Below are 16,789 nucleotides of genomic sequence, written 5' to 3'. Positions count from 1 at the left end.
CAGAGGTGTGCGTAAGATGCCGCAGAGGGCCTGCCGGTGGGCGGCCCCGCTGGGCGGGGTTGCGGGGGGCCGCTCCAGGGGGTCGGGTCCTCTGAGGCGGTTGCGGGGAGCGGCGGCCCGCGGGGACCCTGGAGCCCGAGGTCCCAAGGACGTTAGCAGCATCGAGGTCCTATTTGAAACATGCGAGGTGGAGTTTGCAGCCTGAGGAAGGGATGCAGAAAGAGGAGAAAAGCTTCATCTAAATTCTCCCTCCCGCTTGCTCAGAGCAGAAACCATCTGGAAGGGGTCGTAGCCGAGGCTTTTGCCACCGGCGTCGCAAAAGCCTCAATTCGCCGGACTCTGGGAACCTTGTTACGCTTCTCCCGCCTGTATGTCGGCGGAACGCTAGAGCCGTAAGGCCTGGTTCGGCCGGACTGGAAAAGCAGATGGACCTGCACGAGGAACGTGGCGCACCCGGCCGGGGAAAGTGGAGGACCGGGAGGAAGCCAGTGGGGGGCGCCGGCGGCGGAGTCCGGCTGTGGGCGCGCGGGGTCTCGGGGGCAGCACAGCCCCAGCAGGTGAGGGCCAAGGGGTCGCCTCGCCGCGGCAGACCGCCCGGGCCGCTCCCCCGAGTCGAACCGGGAGTCAAACACCGGGGCCGGGAGCCGGTTTTGCCTCTTAGAGCTGTGTGACCTCCGGTGATGTATCCTTGGACCCCTGTTCCTTGCCCCTGATCGCCTCTCCCACGGCTGCTGGGAGGCGCCGGCGAGCTGTACTTCGAGCCTTGTGGGCGCCTCGTAGGCCCTGCTCGTGCAACCTCGACGGAGGCTGCGCTCTTCGCTCCGGGTTACGTTGCGGTCAGACTTGGCCAACCTCGGCCCCGCGTTTTACTTTATGGTTATTGGTAAAACTACGAAACCTATTATATTTGTTGAGTATTAGAGAAGTAACAGCTCTACCGAGGGCTTGGGAAATACTCTGAATATATTACTCATAATCCCATCATTCTATATACACGACTTTAAGCTTTTTTCTCCCTTACATCTTTTTTTGGTACACTTTGATGCTTGTAATATTAGTATATATGCAATTTTGATTCCTTATTTGCCACGTAGTAGTGTAGCCTACAAATGGGGCTCACGAGAATCCTTTTTTTTTTTAAGATTTTTTTTTTTTTTACAAGATTTTATTTATTCATGAGAGACACACAGAGAGGGAGAGAGACAGGCAGAGGGAGAAGCAGGCTCCATGCAGGGAGCCCGACGTGGGACTCGATTCTGCGACTCCAAGATCACACCCTGGGCCGAAGGCAGCGCCAAACCGCCGAGCCACCCAGGCTGCCCTCATGAGAATCTTTTTTTATGATTGTACAAATTCCGTTTTATGGGATTATTGTTTACCAAATTCCTTTATTTTTTTAAAAGATTTTATTCATGAGAGACAGAGGGAGAAGCAGGCTCCGTGCAGGGAGCCGGATGTGGAACTCCATCCCGGGACTCCAGGAACACGGCCTGGGCTGAAGGCAAGCACTAAACCGCTGAGCCACCCAGGTATCCTCTCCCTGCTTCTTCTTCTTTGTTTTTTTTTTAGATGTTTTATTTGAGAGAGCAGAAAATACAAGGGGGGAGAAGCAGAGGAGAGGGAGAAACAGACACCCTGCTGAGCAGGGTGCTTGATATGGTGCTTGATCCCAGGACCTCGAGATCATGATTTGAGCCCAAGACAGATGCTTAACCAACTGAGCCACCCAGGCACCCATATTTTTTTTTTTTTTTTAAGATTTTATTAAAATGAGCATGGAATCAGGGATGGGGGAGGAGAGAGGAGGAGGAGACTCTGGCTGAGCAAGAAACCTGTTGTAGGGGTGGTGGCTGCAAGCCCGGAGTACAGTAGTTGAGAAAAGAGAGTGGTGATCTAATGTGGGGAGTGAGGGAGCAGAGGCATTCTAGAAGGTTGACCACCTTTGTGTTGTAGTTTAGTGGTCTGGGTGCCATTTTTTTTTTTAATTTTTATTTATTTATGATAGTCACAGAGAGAGAGAGAGAGGCAGAGACATAGGCAGAGGGAGAAGCAGGCTCCACGCACTGGGAGCCGGATGTGGGATTCGATCCCGGGTCTCCAGGATTGCGCCCTGGGCCAAAGGCAGGCGCCAAACCGCTGCGCCACCCAGGGATCCCAAGGCTTTCTGTTTTTGTTTTCAGTGTCCTCTTTAGTTAGTCATTTAGTGCCATGTTCTGACTAGTGGGTGAATTTTTGTATTTCTTCTCTCCTGGTCTTTGGGCCAAGACAGGAGGAAGACAGAGAACTTGACATTGCATATTTTATTCCTTTTAGGGGTAGATGGAGTAAGTAGGAAAGATGACTATTTAGCCAAAGTTGTTATTTTATTAGAGCTATAGAATTTATATTTCTGATATTTTACGTGTAGAAGCAGGAGCATGTAGTAGAAGGACTTCAGGCTAGGGTTCTAGTTCTAGCCTCCATAGTGATTAGTATTGTGAGCTTAGGCAAGTCACTTCACCTGTTGTCTTGTCTTATGAGATAATACATGTCAGGTGGTTTGAAGATAATCAAAATAGTATTTAAATGTGGTATTAGTGTTAATGTTGTTTAGGTTCTATCTTTGTGGATCTTGGACTAGCAGCTTGTTAAACATGAAGAATCATGGGGATTTTATCAGACTTGATCAGAGAATGCTCTTAGAGCTGTCATTCCATCTGATCTTCAGAAGAATCCTTTAAGGTAGGTAGAGGAGTTGTTAACAGAGCCTTACCCCCAAGGAAATGGAGACTTCAGAAGATCAGTAGCTTTACCTGAGGATAAAGAGCTTGACTAGGTTTAGCAGTCTGAAATTGCCAGTATTCAATATACTTATAACCTAATAAGTGGGCACGTTTTCTGACTCCACATACAATACACAGTCTAGTTCCTCTTTTTTTTTTTTTTTCTAGTCCCTCTTTTTATAGATGAAGTCCTAAAGTGTTGTCAGCTTAGATCTGGAGCGAATTAGTTGAATATTCTATTTTAGGAATCACTGATTTCTTTAAAAATCCAGCATCAGGGGTGCCTGCGTGGCTCACTTGGTTAAGCATCTGCCTTCAGCTAAGGTCATGATCCCTGGGTCCTGGAGTCAAGTCCTGCATCAGGCTCCCTGCCAAGCCTGCTTCTCCCTCTCCCCTCTGTTCATGCTGTCTGTCTGTCTGTCTGTCTCTCTCTCAAAGAAAATCTTAAAAAAAAAAAAATCCAGCGTCAAAATTTGCTTTAAGATTGACACAACCTTATGAAGTGCATAACTGAATTATTTTGGGGTCAATAATTAACTCTGTGAAGGGGGTCTTTGTTTTTTTGCCTGTTGGTGTTTTTTCACAAGGCAGTGGGATGCTTCACGTACAGCACAAACAATATTCTGCTCATAATAGGCTCTGGGTAAATGTTTACAGAATTAGAAAATAAGTTGCTGAATTTCACAACGCAATCTGTGTTGCATTTGAAATTGTGATGCATTCATTGCTACCATGGTAACTGTTCAATGTCTTTTCTGTTCTAGGTGCAATTGTGGTGTTAGAAGCTTCTTTCCATTATAGCCCAGGGAGAAATTTACATTTGGACTTTATCGTACCATGGCTTTGGTTCTCAAATTTCTGAATGGTACTTATATTTTCAGAAAATGCCCAAAGCCAAATGTTGCCTCATGTCCATTTTTGGGTACTCATTTTGTAGACTATTGTTCTAGTAGTCTTCAGAAGCCTGTAGCTGCTCCTGGCAAAACCTCCTCTCAGAGGAATTCTGAAGGAGATTTGCAGGGACATCACCAGAGAGAAGCTGCTTTGGATATAACCTCTCCTGAGGAGAAGCCTTTAGTTAGTTTTGATAAAGCAATTAAAGATGAAATAAAGGACCAGTTTAGGCGTTTGAAGGATGATATTGTGAATCATTGGATAGGCCCCGAAGGCCGCCCTCTGCATGAGGTCTTGTTGGAACAAGCCAAGGTTGTCTGGCAGTTCCGAGGAAAAGAAGATTTAGATAAGTGGATGGTGACTTCTGATAAGACTATTGGAGGCAGAAGTGAAGTGTTCCTGAAAATGGGCAGGAATAATCAGAGTGCATTGCTCTATGGGACTCTGAGCTCTGAGGCACCTAAGGACGGGGAAAGTGGCCGCAGTGGGTACTGTGCAATGATATCCAGGATTCCAAGGGTAAGTGAAGCCCCAGAGCCTGTTTTCTAGTGAACTGGGGTGAATTTCATTGTAGCATGAACCGTAGCATATGGGTTTTGTTTCTGTAAATCAACACACCTGGCAGGTCATTTGTGAATGGGGTTAAGTAACTACTGGGCACATGTGTAAAGCAGAAGCATAAGGGGGAAGTGGTTCCTGAGAACCAGAATGGGGCCGTTCTTATGTTTGAGGAGCCCTGAGAAGTCAGACATTTAAACAGTTGATTTGGGGAGATTTCCCTAGTAGGCCACACACCCTGTGATGGCCAGAGGTTCCTTAGAGCAGATGTAGGTTCAGCCTGTTGCTTTTTTTTTTTTTTTTTTTAAGTAAACTTTTTATTTTAGGATAGTTTTAGTTTTACAGAAGAATTGTACAGATAGTACAGAAAGTTCCATATGCCCCTCATTCATCTTCTCCAACTCTTGCCACCTTACATTGATGTAATACATTTGTCACAACTGAGAAACCAACATTGGCGCATTCCTCTTAATTCCAGACACTATTTGGATTTCACTAGTTTTTCTGCTTAAGCCCATCTGGGACACCACATTACATCCAGTTGTCATGTTTCCTTAGGCTCCTTAGTCTCCTGGTCTGTGATAGCTTTTTAGTCTTTCTTTATTTTTCATGAGGATTGAGAAATTCTAGTCTGGTATTTTGTGGACTGACCCTCAATTTGGGATTTTCTGATGTTTTTCTCCCTGTAAGACTGGGTTTCTGGGCTTTTAGATAGAATACCACAGAGTTGAAATACCCTTCTCATCACTCCTATTGGGTACATGCTACCAACATGACTTAACACGAATGTGTTCGCCATGATCACCTGGCCAAGATAGTGTTTGCCAGGGTACTCCATTGTTAAGTTACTATTTCCCCTTCTTTTCATACTTTGTTCTGTAGAAGCAAGTCAGTAAGTGCATCCTACATTCAAGGCATGGGGTAGGGCATGGGTTTAAGTTGTATCTTGTGAAAGGGTGGAATTTACATAAATTATTTGGGATTCTTCAAAGAGGAAAATTTTTTTCTCCCACATTTTTTATTTAGTTAGGCAGTCATTTTGTATGGACTCAAAAGTCTGGTTATAATCCAATACTATGTTTTTTATTTTGTTCAGATTCTTCCAGCTTTGGCAATTGGCAGCTCTTTCAGGTTGGCTTTTGTCCCTTTGACATGCCTCCATTTTTTTGTTTGTTTGTTTGTTTTTTAGTACTTTCTTGCACTACAAGATATGCTCTAAGCACATCTTGTATTTTCTGTAGAAAATTCCATAGAATTAGCCATTTCTTGAAAAAGCCCTGATTCTTCTTTTTGGAGATCTAGGCACTGGTTTGTTTGTTGCTACTGGGTTGACATTACTTCCAGGACCTCTCAGTGGCCTCAGCAGGAAATACAGGGATGTGTACCAACCCTTTGGAAACATGTCTGTAATTATTTCTATATCTGTAGTAAACTAAATATGAGTTTATACTGTGCTCGAACTCTAATCCAGTAGTACCATGTGGTTCATTCTGGGCTTCTCCCTCTTATCTATAATTTTCTTCTCTGATAGTGAGAAATCTGTCTCCCATCACTTGCCATCATTTTACCTATTGATTCATCCCCAGTGTATGTAGGAAGCAGTTTCAGAACTTTTAGCCCATAACTCTGTGAGAAACCATTTTACCAACCAGAATATAGTGTTTATATATAGTTTCTTTGTCTTTAGCCTTATAGTTTCTAATCAGAGCAGTTTTCCACAGTTACTTAGATTGGCTTCTTTGTCTCATCATCAACTTACGGCTTTTTGCAAATTTGCTGTTGAGGTGTTGTTCCAGGGCTGCCTGGACAAGCTTCCATGCCTGGCCTCGGCCACAGCCCTGGGGTATTTGCTTGGGCATTGTGCTTTACAGAGAAAGGCAAATGATAGGGATGGTCTTAGGCTCCCTCCTTCCAGATGAGAAAGAAAGGTATGTGTTCTTTCAGAGACCTATGCGTACAAAGGGTGTGTGTGTTTGTGTTTCAGTACCTGAAATCCACAGAATGGATTGGTCATTCCACAGTAGAAAATACTTCTATAGCTAGATACACCTGGGGGGTATTGCAAATAGGTGATAAAATTTATTAAGTGTGCCCTGCCAGTCCTTGTGCTACTTCATATACATTTACGTATATACATCCCTTTAATTCCTCACAACTATCCTCTAAGGTATGGTCATCCTTATTTTACAGATGAGGAAACTGAGGCTTTGGGAGATTTAGTAACTTGACTAAGGTTATACAGCTAGTTGAGGCACCTAGGTGGCTCAGTTGGTAGAGCAGTGGACTCTTGGTTTCGTCTCAGATTATAAGGGTGAAGTTGGCCTGTCTTCCTCCGTCCCCCTTTCCTCTTCTTCCCTCCCCTCCCACTCACATGTACGGTGTGTGCAGACTTTCTCTCTTTAAAAAAAAAAATTTAAAAAGACAGCTAGTAAATAATAGTTCATATGTGAGTATTCTTGAAATCAGATTATTTTTGCGATTGGTATAAACAAACACCTTTGTTAATTAATACTACAATTCACTTCTCCTGAGACAGTATAGGTAGTTGTTAAGAATACAAATTTTGGGGCAGCCCCAGTGGCACAGTGGCTTAGCGCCGCCTGCAGCCCAGGGCGTGATCCTGGAGACCCGGGATCGAGTCCCACATCAGGCTCTCTGCATGGGGCCCGCTTCTCCCTCTGCCTGTGTCTCCTCTGCCTCTGTCTCCCTTTGTGTGTGTGTGTGTGTGTGTGTGTTTGTGTATGTGTGTATGTGTCTCTGGAAAAAAAAATACAGATTTTGGAGTTAAATGGCACTGGATCTACCACTGCCTAGTTGAGTGCTCAGTTTCTTCATCTGTAAGATGGAGCACAATGAAAGTATGTATCTCATAGGGCTGTGAAGATGAAATTATGCCTGTACAGTGCTTAAGGTAAGTTTTCAGTGGGTATTATAAAATAGCAGGGTTTTTTTTTTTTTAAAGATTTATTTATTTATTTATTTATTCATTCATTCATTCATGATAGACCTAGAGAGAGGGGGGGGGGGGGCAGAAGGAGCCCTACGCGGGACTCAATCCCGGGACTCAATCCCGGGACTCAATCCCGGGACTCAATCCCGGGACTCCAGGATCGCGCCCTGGGCCAAAGGCACGCGCCAAACTGCTGAGCCACCCAGGGATCCCCTAGTTTTTTTTTTTTTTTTTTTTTTTTTTTTTTTTTTTTTAAGATTTTATTTGTGAGAGAGAGTGAGAGAGTGCACAGGGGGAGGGGCAGAAGGAGGGAGAGAAGGGGACGCTCCTGCTGAGTAGGGAGCCCAACTTGGGGCTCGATCCTAGGACCCTGGGATCATGACCTGAGCTGAAGGCAGACACTTAACTGGTTGAGCCACCCAGGTGCCCCTAAAATAGCAGTTTTAAAACTTGAGCTCTTTCATAGTTTTCTGATTTCTGGGAAGGCAGCTGTCATGCGCACTCATGTTTCATAGGATGGGGGGAAAAAAGGTATATATAATAATTCATTTTCATTCATTGATACAAGTGAGTGCCTGCCACACATCAATACTGTCCTGGGCCAATCATGTCTTGAACATTACCTTAGAAACATAAAACTGTGTCAGTATTTTGGTTTTTTTTTTTTTTTTTTTTAATTTTTATTTATTTATGATAGTCTCACAGAGAGAGAGAGAGGCAGAGACACAGGCAGAGGGAGAAGCAGGTTCCATGCACCGGGAGCCCAACGTGGGATTTGATCCCGGGTCTCCAGGATCGCGCCCTGGGCCAAAGGCAGGCGCCAAACCGCTGCGCCACCCAGGGATCCCTGTGTCAGTATTTTGTATTAAAATAAGAGTCACCAGATATATCTGCCTTCTTATGGTGGTAGAAAGCCAAAAAGACAGAAAAATGCGTAGTGGATCCTTTTGATGCTGCAAAAAGATGTTGACTCACATTTTGCTAATAGTGGAAAATGAGATGAAATTAATTTTCCTTTCTGTACCTTAGGGCCCTTTTGAGAGAAAGAGGGCTTATGATTGGTCCCAGTTCAACACTCTGTATCTCCGTGTACGTGGAGATGGTCGGCCTTGGATGGTGAATATCCGAGAGGACACGGATATAGTGCAAAGGAAGAATCAGATGTACAGTTACTTCATGTTCACCCGTGGGGGTCCCTACTGGCAGGAGGTCAAGGTAACAGCACAAGTCTTTACTGTGAATGAAAATGAAGTCTTCTGAGATCATGGTTATTCTGTAGTTTGGTTCCTTTGTTTTCCTTATTAATCCCTCTTGGAAGGTGTGGAAAGGGAAAGAAGGAAGATGACTTAGGGGTGAGATTTATATAATTGAGTTTTTCTTTCCTTAATATAAATGTTAGTTTCCTAACCAGTAAATACTTTTGATAAGGCTGTGGCCTGGTCCATGCTAAGTCACGGGTACATCTCTGCTCTGGGCGAAATAGATGTTTAAGTTTCTGCCGTATCCCCTCTTCCAGGCAACTCTACTAAGCTAGTACTCCTAGCCTAGTAGAAAAGCTCCCTTAAGAGCAATAAATACTTGATATTTTACAATCATGAAATTTTAATTTACTTCTTGGTAATATAATACTTTGTGAGAAGAAGCTTTGAGAAGTTAAAATATATATATTTTATATATATATATATATATATATATAAAACCTGGAGGAAAATAAGTAGAAATTCAGGAAATGAATTTCAACTGCCCATTCTTTTTTTCTGCCTAATGAAGGTTTTTAATCCAGAAGATCAAAGGAAAGTCCCCATTTTGCTTATAGTTAAACCTGTGGGTCATTCTGGATCCCTTCTCCCTCATCCCACAAATAGCCTGTTAACAAATCCTGTCACCTATACTTCTGAAATACACCCAGAGTCTGACCATTTCTGGCTGTCTCTCCCACTGTCACCCTAGTCCAGGCCTTTGGATTACTACAGCGGCTCCTTTATTGACTTCCTTTGTTCTCTTGCCTCCTAAAATCCACTCTCTATACAGCAGTCAGAGATGATCTAATGCATAGTGCAGATTACAGCACTCACATGCTTAAAACCCTCCAGTGGCTTCCCCTTACAAGTAGAATAGAGCCCAAACTCCTCAACACGGCCTGCTGGGACTACAGTATCCGACCTCTGTCTTTATCCTCCGTCTCCCCGCCTCCCTCCCTCCTCCATACTGGCCCCTTTTCTGTGTGTCATACCTAACAAGCTCACCTCCATCTCAGAGCCTTTGTGCTTCGTGTTGTATCTGCTGGTGTTGTGTGCTCGTATCTTCACCTGCTTCCTCTCCTCTTTCCTGTCACTCACCCCTCAGCTCAAAATTTACCTCAGAGAAGCCTGACCCCTGTAGCTAGAGTTACACCCTCTAACCCAGTCACTTTGAGTAACATTACCCTGTTTCTTTTTTTTAAGACTTATTTATTTAAGAGAGGAGGGGGAGGGCAGGGGGAAGAGAGAGAATATATTTCTAGCAGCCTCCTCACTGAGCGGGGAGCCTGACGGGGGCTTGATTTATGACTCTGAGATCATGACCTGAGCTGAAATCAAGAACTGGACACCTAAACCGACTAAACCACCCAGGCGCCCCTCTTTTTAATTTTTTTCATGAAACGACTTACTAGGTAAAATTATTTTGTTCCTTAACTTTTCCCTTTGTTTATTGTCACTGGAGCATAGATTCTGTAAATTCTGAGAGCAAGGATCTTGTCTGTATTGTTTGTGGCTATTTGCCCTGCACCTGCAACAGTGCCTAGCATATAATAGGCAATAAGTACTGGATACAGATTTCTGCAGTAATAACGATACATAAAAAATTATTATGTAACACTTGTATATAAATAATATATATACTAAATTACGAAAACAGGGATTTCATATAGAAAATTTGAAAAACAGCAAAAAGGAAACAAATGTAATACCACCACTCAGAGGCAAAATACTTCTGGTGTGTACCTTAATATTTTTGTTTATACTTTTTTTTTTTTTTTTTTTACTAAGATTTTATTTATTTATTCATCAGAGACACAGAGAAGGGCAGAGACCTAGGCAGAGGCAGAAGCAGGCTCCCTGGAAGAAGCCCGGTGCAGGACTCGATCCCAGGACCCTGGGATGGTGACGTGAGCTGAAGGCAGATGCTTAACCAACAGAGCCACTCAGGCGACCCTATTTTTACATCACTTTATTTTACTATATAAGTAGACCAGAATTTACTTAGTTCATCCTCTATTATTGTACATTTAAATTATTTTCAGAGTTTTTCACTGTTGTACCAATTTTTTTTTTTTTTTAAAGATGTATTTATTCATGAGAAAGAGACAGAGAAACAGAGACACAGGCAGAGAGAGAAGCAGGCTCCATGCAGGAAGTCTGATGTGGGACTCCAGGATCATGCCCTGGGCAGAAGGGAGGCGCTCAACCACCAAGCCACCCAGGCATCCGTGTTGTACCAAATTCTGAAGTAAATATCCCTATTTTCTTAGGAGATATTCTTACAAATAACATTCCTAAAATAAATTATATGTACATTTTTAAGGGCTTTGCACAGAGTCAAATTATTCTGTAGTATTATTACCATTAATAGTTAACAATTTCTTCCCTGAAAATACATATAATCTTAATCTTTGGAAAGAATAGCTGTTTGGAACAGCTCTTTAAATTATTGAGGGAAAGTGTTGGGGAAGAGATTTTTCTCTAATTGAAGTATTATTGAGGTTCAATGTTACATTAGTGTCAGATATACAGAATAGTGATTCAGCATTTATATACATTACTCAGTGGTCAACACCACAAGTGTAGTCATGAGATTTTTATTTTTTTAAAGGATTTTATTTATTTGAGAGAGTATGCATGAGTAGTGGGAAGGGGCAAAAGGAGATGGAGAAGCAGACTCCCTGCTCAGCAGGGAGTCCAAAGTGGGGCTTGATCCCAGGACCCTGAGATCATGACCTAAGTCAAAGGCAGACATTTAACTGACTGAGCCACCCAGGTACCCCAAGAAGTTTTTAATTAAATGTTACTAACTGCTTTTCACTTCTCCCTGAATAATTGTGTAGTAATAATTCTCCTGTAGGAGCAAGATGCTCAACTATTTAATTATAGAAAATAGGAAAATTATGGGAAAATTATATAGTTTACTGTCACTTGTAGAGAGCAACTGGTCATCCTTTTTTTTTTTTTTTTTTAAAGATTTTATTTATTCATGAGACACACACAGAGAGAGGTGGGGGCAGAGACACAGGCAGAGGGAGAAGCAGGCTCCATGCAGGAAGCCCGATGTGGGACTCCATCTCGGGTCTCCAGGATCACGCCCTGGACTGAAGGTGGCGCTAATCTGCTGAGCCACCGGGGCTGCCCTCATCCTTTTCTTTTAATGTAAGATTTAATGTTCTTTCTTAGCTTTATTCTCCAGCTAAAAAAAAAATCCATTTCCCTTGGTGTAGACAGTGGTCTTATAGAATTACACGTCAAAGACAAGAAGAGATTAGTTTGAGGGGATAGTGCGGGATGTGACACATGCTCCTTGAATGGCAAGCTGGTAGCCTTGATTCTATTTCCAAAATGTTTTGAATAATGAGGTAGATGAAATGCCAACATAGGATGCAAAATGAGAAGTTGATGGGGGGAGGAATCTCCTCCAGGTTTGTTTGACAGGAATCAAGGGAGCAGGTGAGATAGGATGTGACCATATTTATTTATTATTGATTTATCAACTTATTTAGATTTATTCAGAGCAAGTGAGCATGAGGGGTAGGGGTAGAGGAAGCGAGAATCTCAAGTAAATTTGATGTTGAGCAGGTAGCCTGACACGGTGTCCGTGTCCAACTCCGACTCGGGGCTCAGCACAGCACTCACTCTCACCACCCTGAGATTGTGACCTGAGTGGAAACCAAGAGTCCAGTGCTTAACTGAGCCACCCAGGCGCCCCTGGATATGACTGCATCTAAAGCTGTTGTGTATTGAGGGGATCCCTGGGTGGCTCAGCAGTTTAGCGCCTGCCTTTGGCCCAGGGTGTGATTCTCGAGACCCGGGATCGAGTGCCGCGTCAGGCTCTCCACATGGAGCCTGCTTCTCCCTCTGCCTGTGTCTGTGCCTCTCTCTCCTCTCTCTGGGTCTCTCATGAATAGATAAATAAAATCTTAAAAATAAAATAAAGCTGTTGTGTAAACAGTGTGATCTTTGCATAGTGGTGGGTTGGAATCTTTTATTTTTTTTTTTAATTTTTATTTATTTATGATAGTCACACAGAGAGAGAGAGAGAGAGAGAGAGAGGCAGAGACATAGGCAGAGGGAGAAGCAGGCTCCATGCACCGGGAGCCCGACGTGGGATTCGATCCCGGGTCTCCAGGATCGCGCCCTGGGCCAAAGGCAGGCGCCAAACCACTGAGCCACCCAGGGATCCCCTGGAATCAGTTTTGAATTGAGTTTTTATGTCAACAGGTGCTTTTGGTGATAACCTGAACACATTTTTTTAAAAATTCCTTTTTTGGGCAGCCTGGGTGGCTCAGAGGTTTAGCGCCACCTTCAGCCCAGGACCTGATCCTGGAGACCTGGGATCGAGTCCCATGTCAGGCTTCCTGCATGGAGCCTGCTTCTCCCTCTGCCTGTATCTCTGCCTCTCTGTGTGTGTGTGTCTCTCATAAATAAATAAATAAAATATTAAAATTCATTCTTTTTGGTTCAAAAATCAAAATTTAAAGTGATGTATAGTGAGAAGTCTCACTCCCACTCATGTCCCTGTCTACCCTTTTCCTGCCCACGCTCTATTGGTAGCCACTTTGAGTAGTTTCTTGTGTAACTTGGCAGTTTCGTTATGCACATAAAGCAAATGTGAGTACATAATCTTATTTTAATTTTTGTTTCACTCAAAAATAAAAATAGCATGCTGTGTGCATCTTCTGTGCTTATTATTTTTAAAGATTTTATTTATTTACTCATAGAGACACAGAGAGAGAAAGGCAGAGACACAGGCAGAGGGAGAAGCAGGCACCATGCAGAGCCTGATGTGGGACTCGATCCTGGGTCCCCAGGATCACGCCCTGGGCTGCAGGCGGCGCTAAACCGCTGTGCCACCGGGGCTGCCCTGTGCTTATTATTTTTAAAGTTTAAATCCTAGGGGTGCCTATGTGGCTCAGTTAAGTGCCTTACTCTTCATTCTGGCTCAGGTCATGATCTCAGGGTCATGAGATTGAGTCTAGCTGGGTAAGGAGCCTTCATAGAATTCCCTCTCTCCCTTTGCCCTCCACCCCTCTAAAAAATAAGTAAAATAAAATTTAAATCCTAGAGAGCTTCCGTATTACTGTGGAATTCTCCATTTTTTATTGTTTTGTTTGGTATTTTTTATTATATGGAAATCCTGTAGTTGATTTCTCTTTTAACAGACACTGAGTTGTTACAGATTGCTAGAAGTTTATTAGGTTTTTTTCTTTTTTTTTTTTTTGGTGTTTTTAAAACTTGTGTTTATACTGTGGATTCTGTCTAGATCTTTATTAATACATTGTAGAGAGGTCTTCCCACTGTATCCTGTGTAGATCTGCATTAAGAAAATAGCTGCATAGTGTCAGTTGTATGGATGCACCACAACTTAATCGTTCCCCTAATTTTTCCTTTTTTTTTTTTTTTTTTTTTTTTAATTAGAGAAAGCTACATCTTTATGTATTTGGGAGAGTTTATCTGTAACATAAATTCCTAAAAAAAAAAAAAGTGAAATTGGTAGGTCAAAGTTACAGCATTTCAAGATTTGCTTAATATTGCCATTAGTTTTCCATGTAAAACATTAACATAAACTTAGCTTCACATGGCCCACTTTTTTTTTTTTTTTTTTAAAGATTTTTATTCATAGAGACACAGAGAGAGAGGCAGAGACACAGGCAGAGGGAGAAGCAGGCTCCATGCAGAGAGCCCGATGCGGGACTCGATCCAGGGTCTCCAGGATCACACCCTGGGCTGCAGGCGGCGCTGAACCGCTGCGCCCCCAGGACTGCCCATGGCCCACGTTTAATACCTCACAGTTTTGTTTTGTTTTTTTTAAAGATTTTATTCACTTATTCATCAGAGAAACAGAGTCAGGCAGAGACACAGGCGGAGGGAGAAGCAGGCTCCTTGCAGGGAGCCTGACGTGGGACTTGGGTATCCAAGATCAGGCCCTGGGCTGAGGGCGGCACTAAAGAGCTGAGCCACCAGGGCTGCCCCATAGCTCACAGTTCAATAGGTCATGATTTGCGACTTAGTATGGCTGCATCCAATGCTCAGGTCCTTAGAAGGCTGAAATCAGGGTGTTGCCTGGGCTGTATTCCTTTCTGGAGGCTCTAGGGAAGAATCCACTTACAAGTTCATTCTGGTTATTGGCCCAATTCAGTTCCTATGATTGTAGGACTAACATCTTGGTTTCTGTACTGGTTGTCAGTGCCACTCTTAGCTCCTAGAAACTGCATGCAATCCTTGCCATTTCACTTCCTCTGTCTTCAGAGCCAACAGTAAAGAATCTCTCCCAGGGAGATACTTTTATCATCTTTTGCCAGTCCTTCTGTGGGCTCACCTGATTAAGTCAGGCCTACAGAGGATAATTTTCCCTCTATCAAGGTCAGGTGCTTTGGGACTTGACTTTACACAGTCCCTTCTCAGCATAAGAGGTTAGCGTGAATACCTGGAAGGTGTGTGGACAGAGAAGGTAGAAATCTTAGGGCCATCTTAGACTTGTCTCCCAGTTGCTGGCCACTCTCTTAAGAGTTGTACCATTTGCACACCTATCTGTCGTATACAAGTGTCCGTTTCTCCCTTTTCTCATGTTTTCCATTGGTGGTTTTTTTTTTTTTTAATTTTTATTTATTTATGATAGAGAGGGAGAGGCAGAGGGAGAAGCAGGTTCCATGCACCGGGAGCCTGACGTGGGATTCAATCCCGGATCTCCAGGATCGCGCCCTGGGCCAAAGGCAGGCGCTAAACTGCTGCACCACCCAGGGATTCCCCTCCATTGGTTGTTAAATCTTATCTATGAAAGGTTGTGTTTAGGATACTAGTTTTTTATCCATAAATGTTGCAAATATTTTTTCCCTAATTTATCCTTTGTTTTTGCTGTTGGAAGGTTGAATTGTACTGTATTTTCCTTTGGGACTTCTGGCTTAGAAAGGCTTTCATCTTTTTTCTTCTATTATTTCATTAAAAAAATTGTAAAAAAAAATTGTATCTATGACCCAAATGACTAGCCACTTGTCATAATGCCATGTATTAGAATTGTTAGAATTAAAATGTTAAACTTATCATTGCAATTCCATATAAATGCCTCATTTGCTTACATTTTAGCTCTGAAGTAAATGGTTTCTTTTTTCAGATTCCTTTCTCCAAATTTTTCTACTCTAATCAAGGAAGAATTCGGGATGCCCAATACCAGCTTTTGCTTGACAAGGTAACATTTTCCTGTACTTTCACTCAGAACTGTTATCGTTAGTGAACTAGAACTCCTTTGAGGATGATTTCAGTCCATTTTTGAGGGCTGGCAAATGAAAGATGAAAATGCTTATCAAGGCCACACCTGTTATTCCCACACAGAGGTTGACTCAGACCTATTCTGTGAGCCAAACCCCCATCTTGGAGGACTTGCAGTATGGTCATCCTTTCAGGCTGCCTACATTTTATTTTAGCTTCAAAATCAGAACAGTATTCCAGTTCAGGAGGGCTTCAAGGAACCTCCATTAGGCATCCATGCTGTCCTCACCAGTCTTAAGTGGCACTACTTTAAAGAAAGGGAAGAGGAAGTAGAAAATCAGCCCTGCACTTCCTCTTATGATTTGCTACAGCATATGACAACAGGGTATATATGCTAAGGGCTGATAGTGTAAAGACCCAATTCTATTAATCACCTCATAGAACTTGAAAACTTAGAACAGTATCAGTGTATGAGAGTTTAATTAGTTTGTTTTAAATATAGATCTCTTCTATTGGATTCACCCTGGCTGATAAAGTAGATGGTCCATTCTTCCTGGAAATAGATTTTATTGGAGTGTTTACTGATCCAGCCCACACAGAAGAATTCGCCTATGAAAATTCTCCAGAGCTTAATCCAAGACTTTTTAAATAAAGATGGTAATTTTATACTATCAAATTAAGTAGTATTATCTATGATGATATGGACAAAATAAAGTATCTTCCAACCAACGACTGGTATGTATTCCTTGAGACAAAGCTAAATGCTATTGCCAAAGGGCCACATGGAAGAAGACACAGCATGAAACTAGGTTCTAAACTGTAACTTAATCCAAGCCCTGATGTGAAGGTATAATGTAAAGAACTGTTTTTGGGTTAAAATTATTCCTGTTAGCAACACTTCCTACACACACAGATGTTGCCACAGCAGGTAGTCATGAAGAGGACAATTGATACCATTTTCCCTACTCTATTCCTTGTAGGTTTGTGTTTTCTAATCCACCATTTGAGGAAAGGAGATTGCTAAAGGTTGCTATACAATTCAGTGATTTTCTGGTACTCAAAGAATTGTCAGTTTTTACCACAATATTAGAAAATTTCTATCTGGCCTAGAAGCAACGTTAATGCCCCTTTGCAGGCACTCTTAACTCCCACCACCTCCAGCCCCGGATATC

At 42.7% G+C, this 16,789-nt stretch overlaps 1 protein-coding gene across 3 annotated transcripts; it reads left to right on the top strand.

The window, feature by feature from the left end:
* Positions 1–401: 401 nt before the first annotated feature.
* On the top strand, positions 402–16,346 carry NDUFAF1 (NADH:ubiquinone oxidoreductase complex assembly factor 1). 3 transcript variants are annotated; one of them, XM_077880692.1, is made up of 5 exons: positions 402–557; positions 3,527–4,175; positions 8,194–8,379; positions 15,523–15,597; positions 16,120–16,346. In XM_077880692.1, exons 2-5 carry the CDS (start codon positions 3,600–3,602, stop codon positions 16,267–16,269), a joined length of 987 nt encoding a protein of 328 aa, XP_077736818.1. In that variant the 5' UTR covers positions 402–557; positions 3,527–3,599; the 3' UTR covers positions 16,270–16,346. The 3 variants fall into 3 exon arrangements, with proteins under 3 accessions (XP_077736818.1, XP_077736819.1, XP_077736820.1); XM_077880693.1 differs by having other exon boundaries at positions 521–677; XM_077880694.1 differs by lacking the exon at positions 402–557 and adding an exon at positions 730–883.
* The last annotated feature ends 443 nt before the right edge of the window (positions 16,347–16,789 follow it).

Source organism: Canis aureus, chromosome 32 (assembly GCF_053574225.1).
Source record: "Canis aureus isolate CA01 chromosome 32, VMU_Caureus_v.1.0, whole genome shotgun sequence".
Classification (NCBI taxonomy): Eukaryota; Metazoa; Chordata; class Mammalia; order Carnivora; family Canidae; genus Canis; species Canis aureus.
Note: the sequence above shows the minus strand (reverse complement) of the source record. Positions and strands in the feature narration are given on the sequence as shown.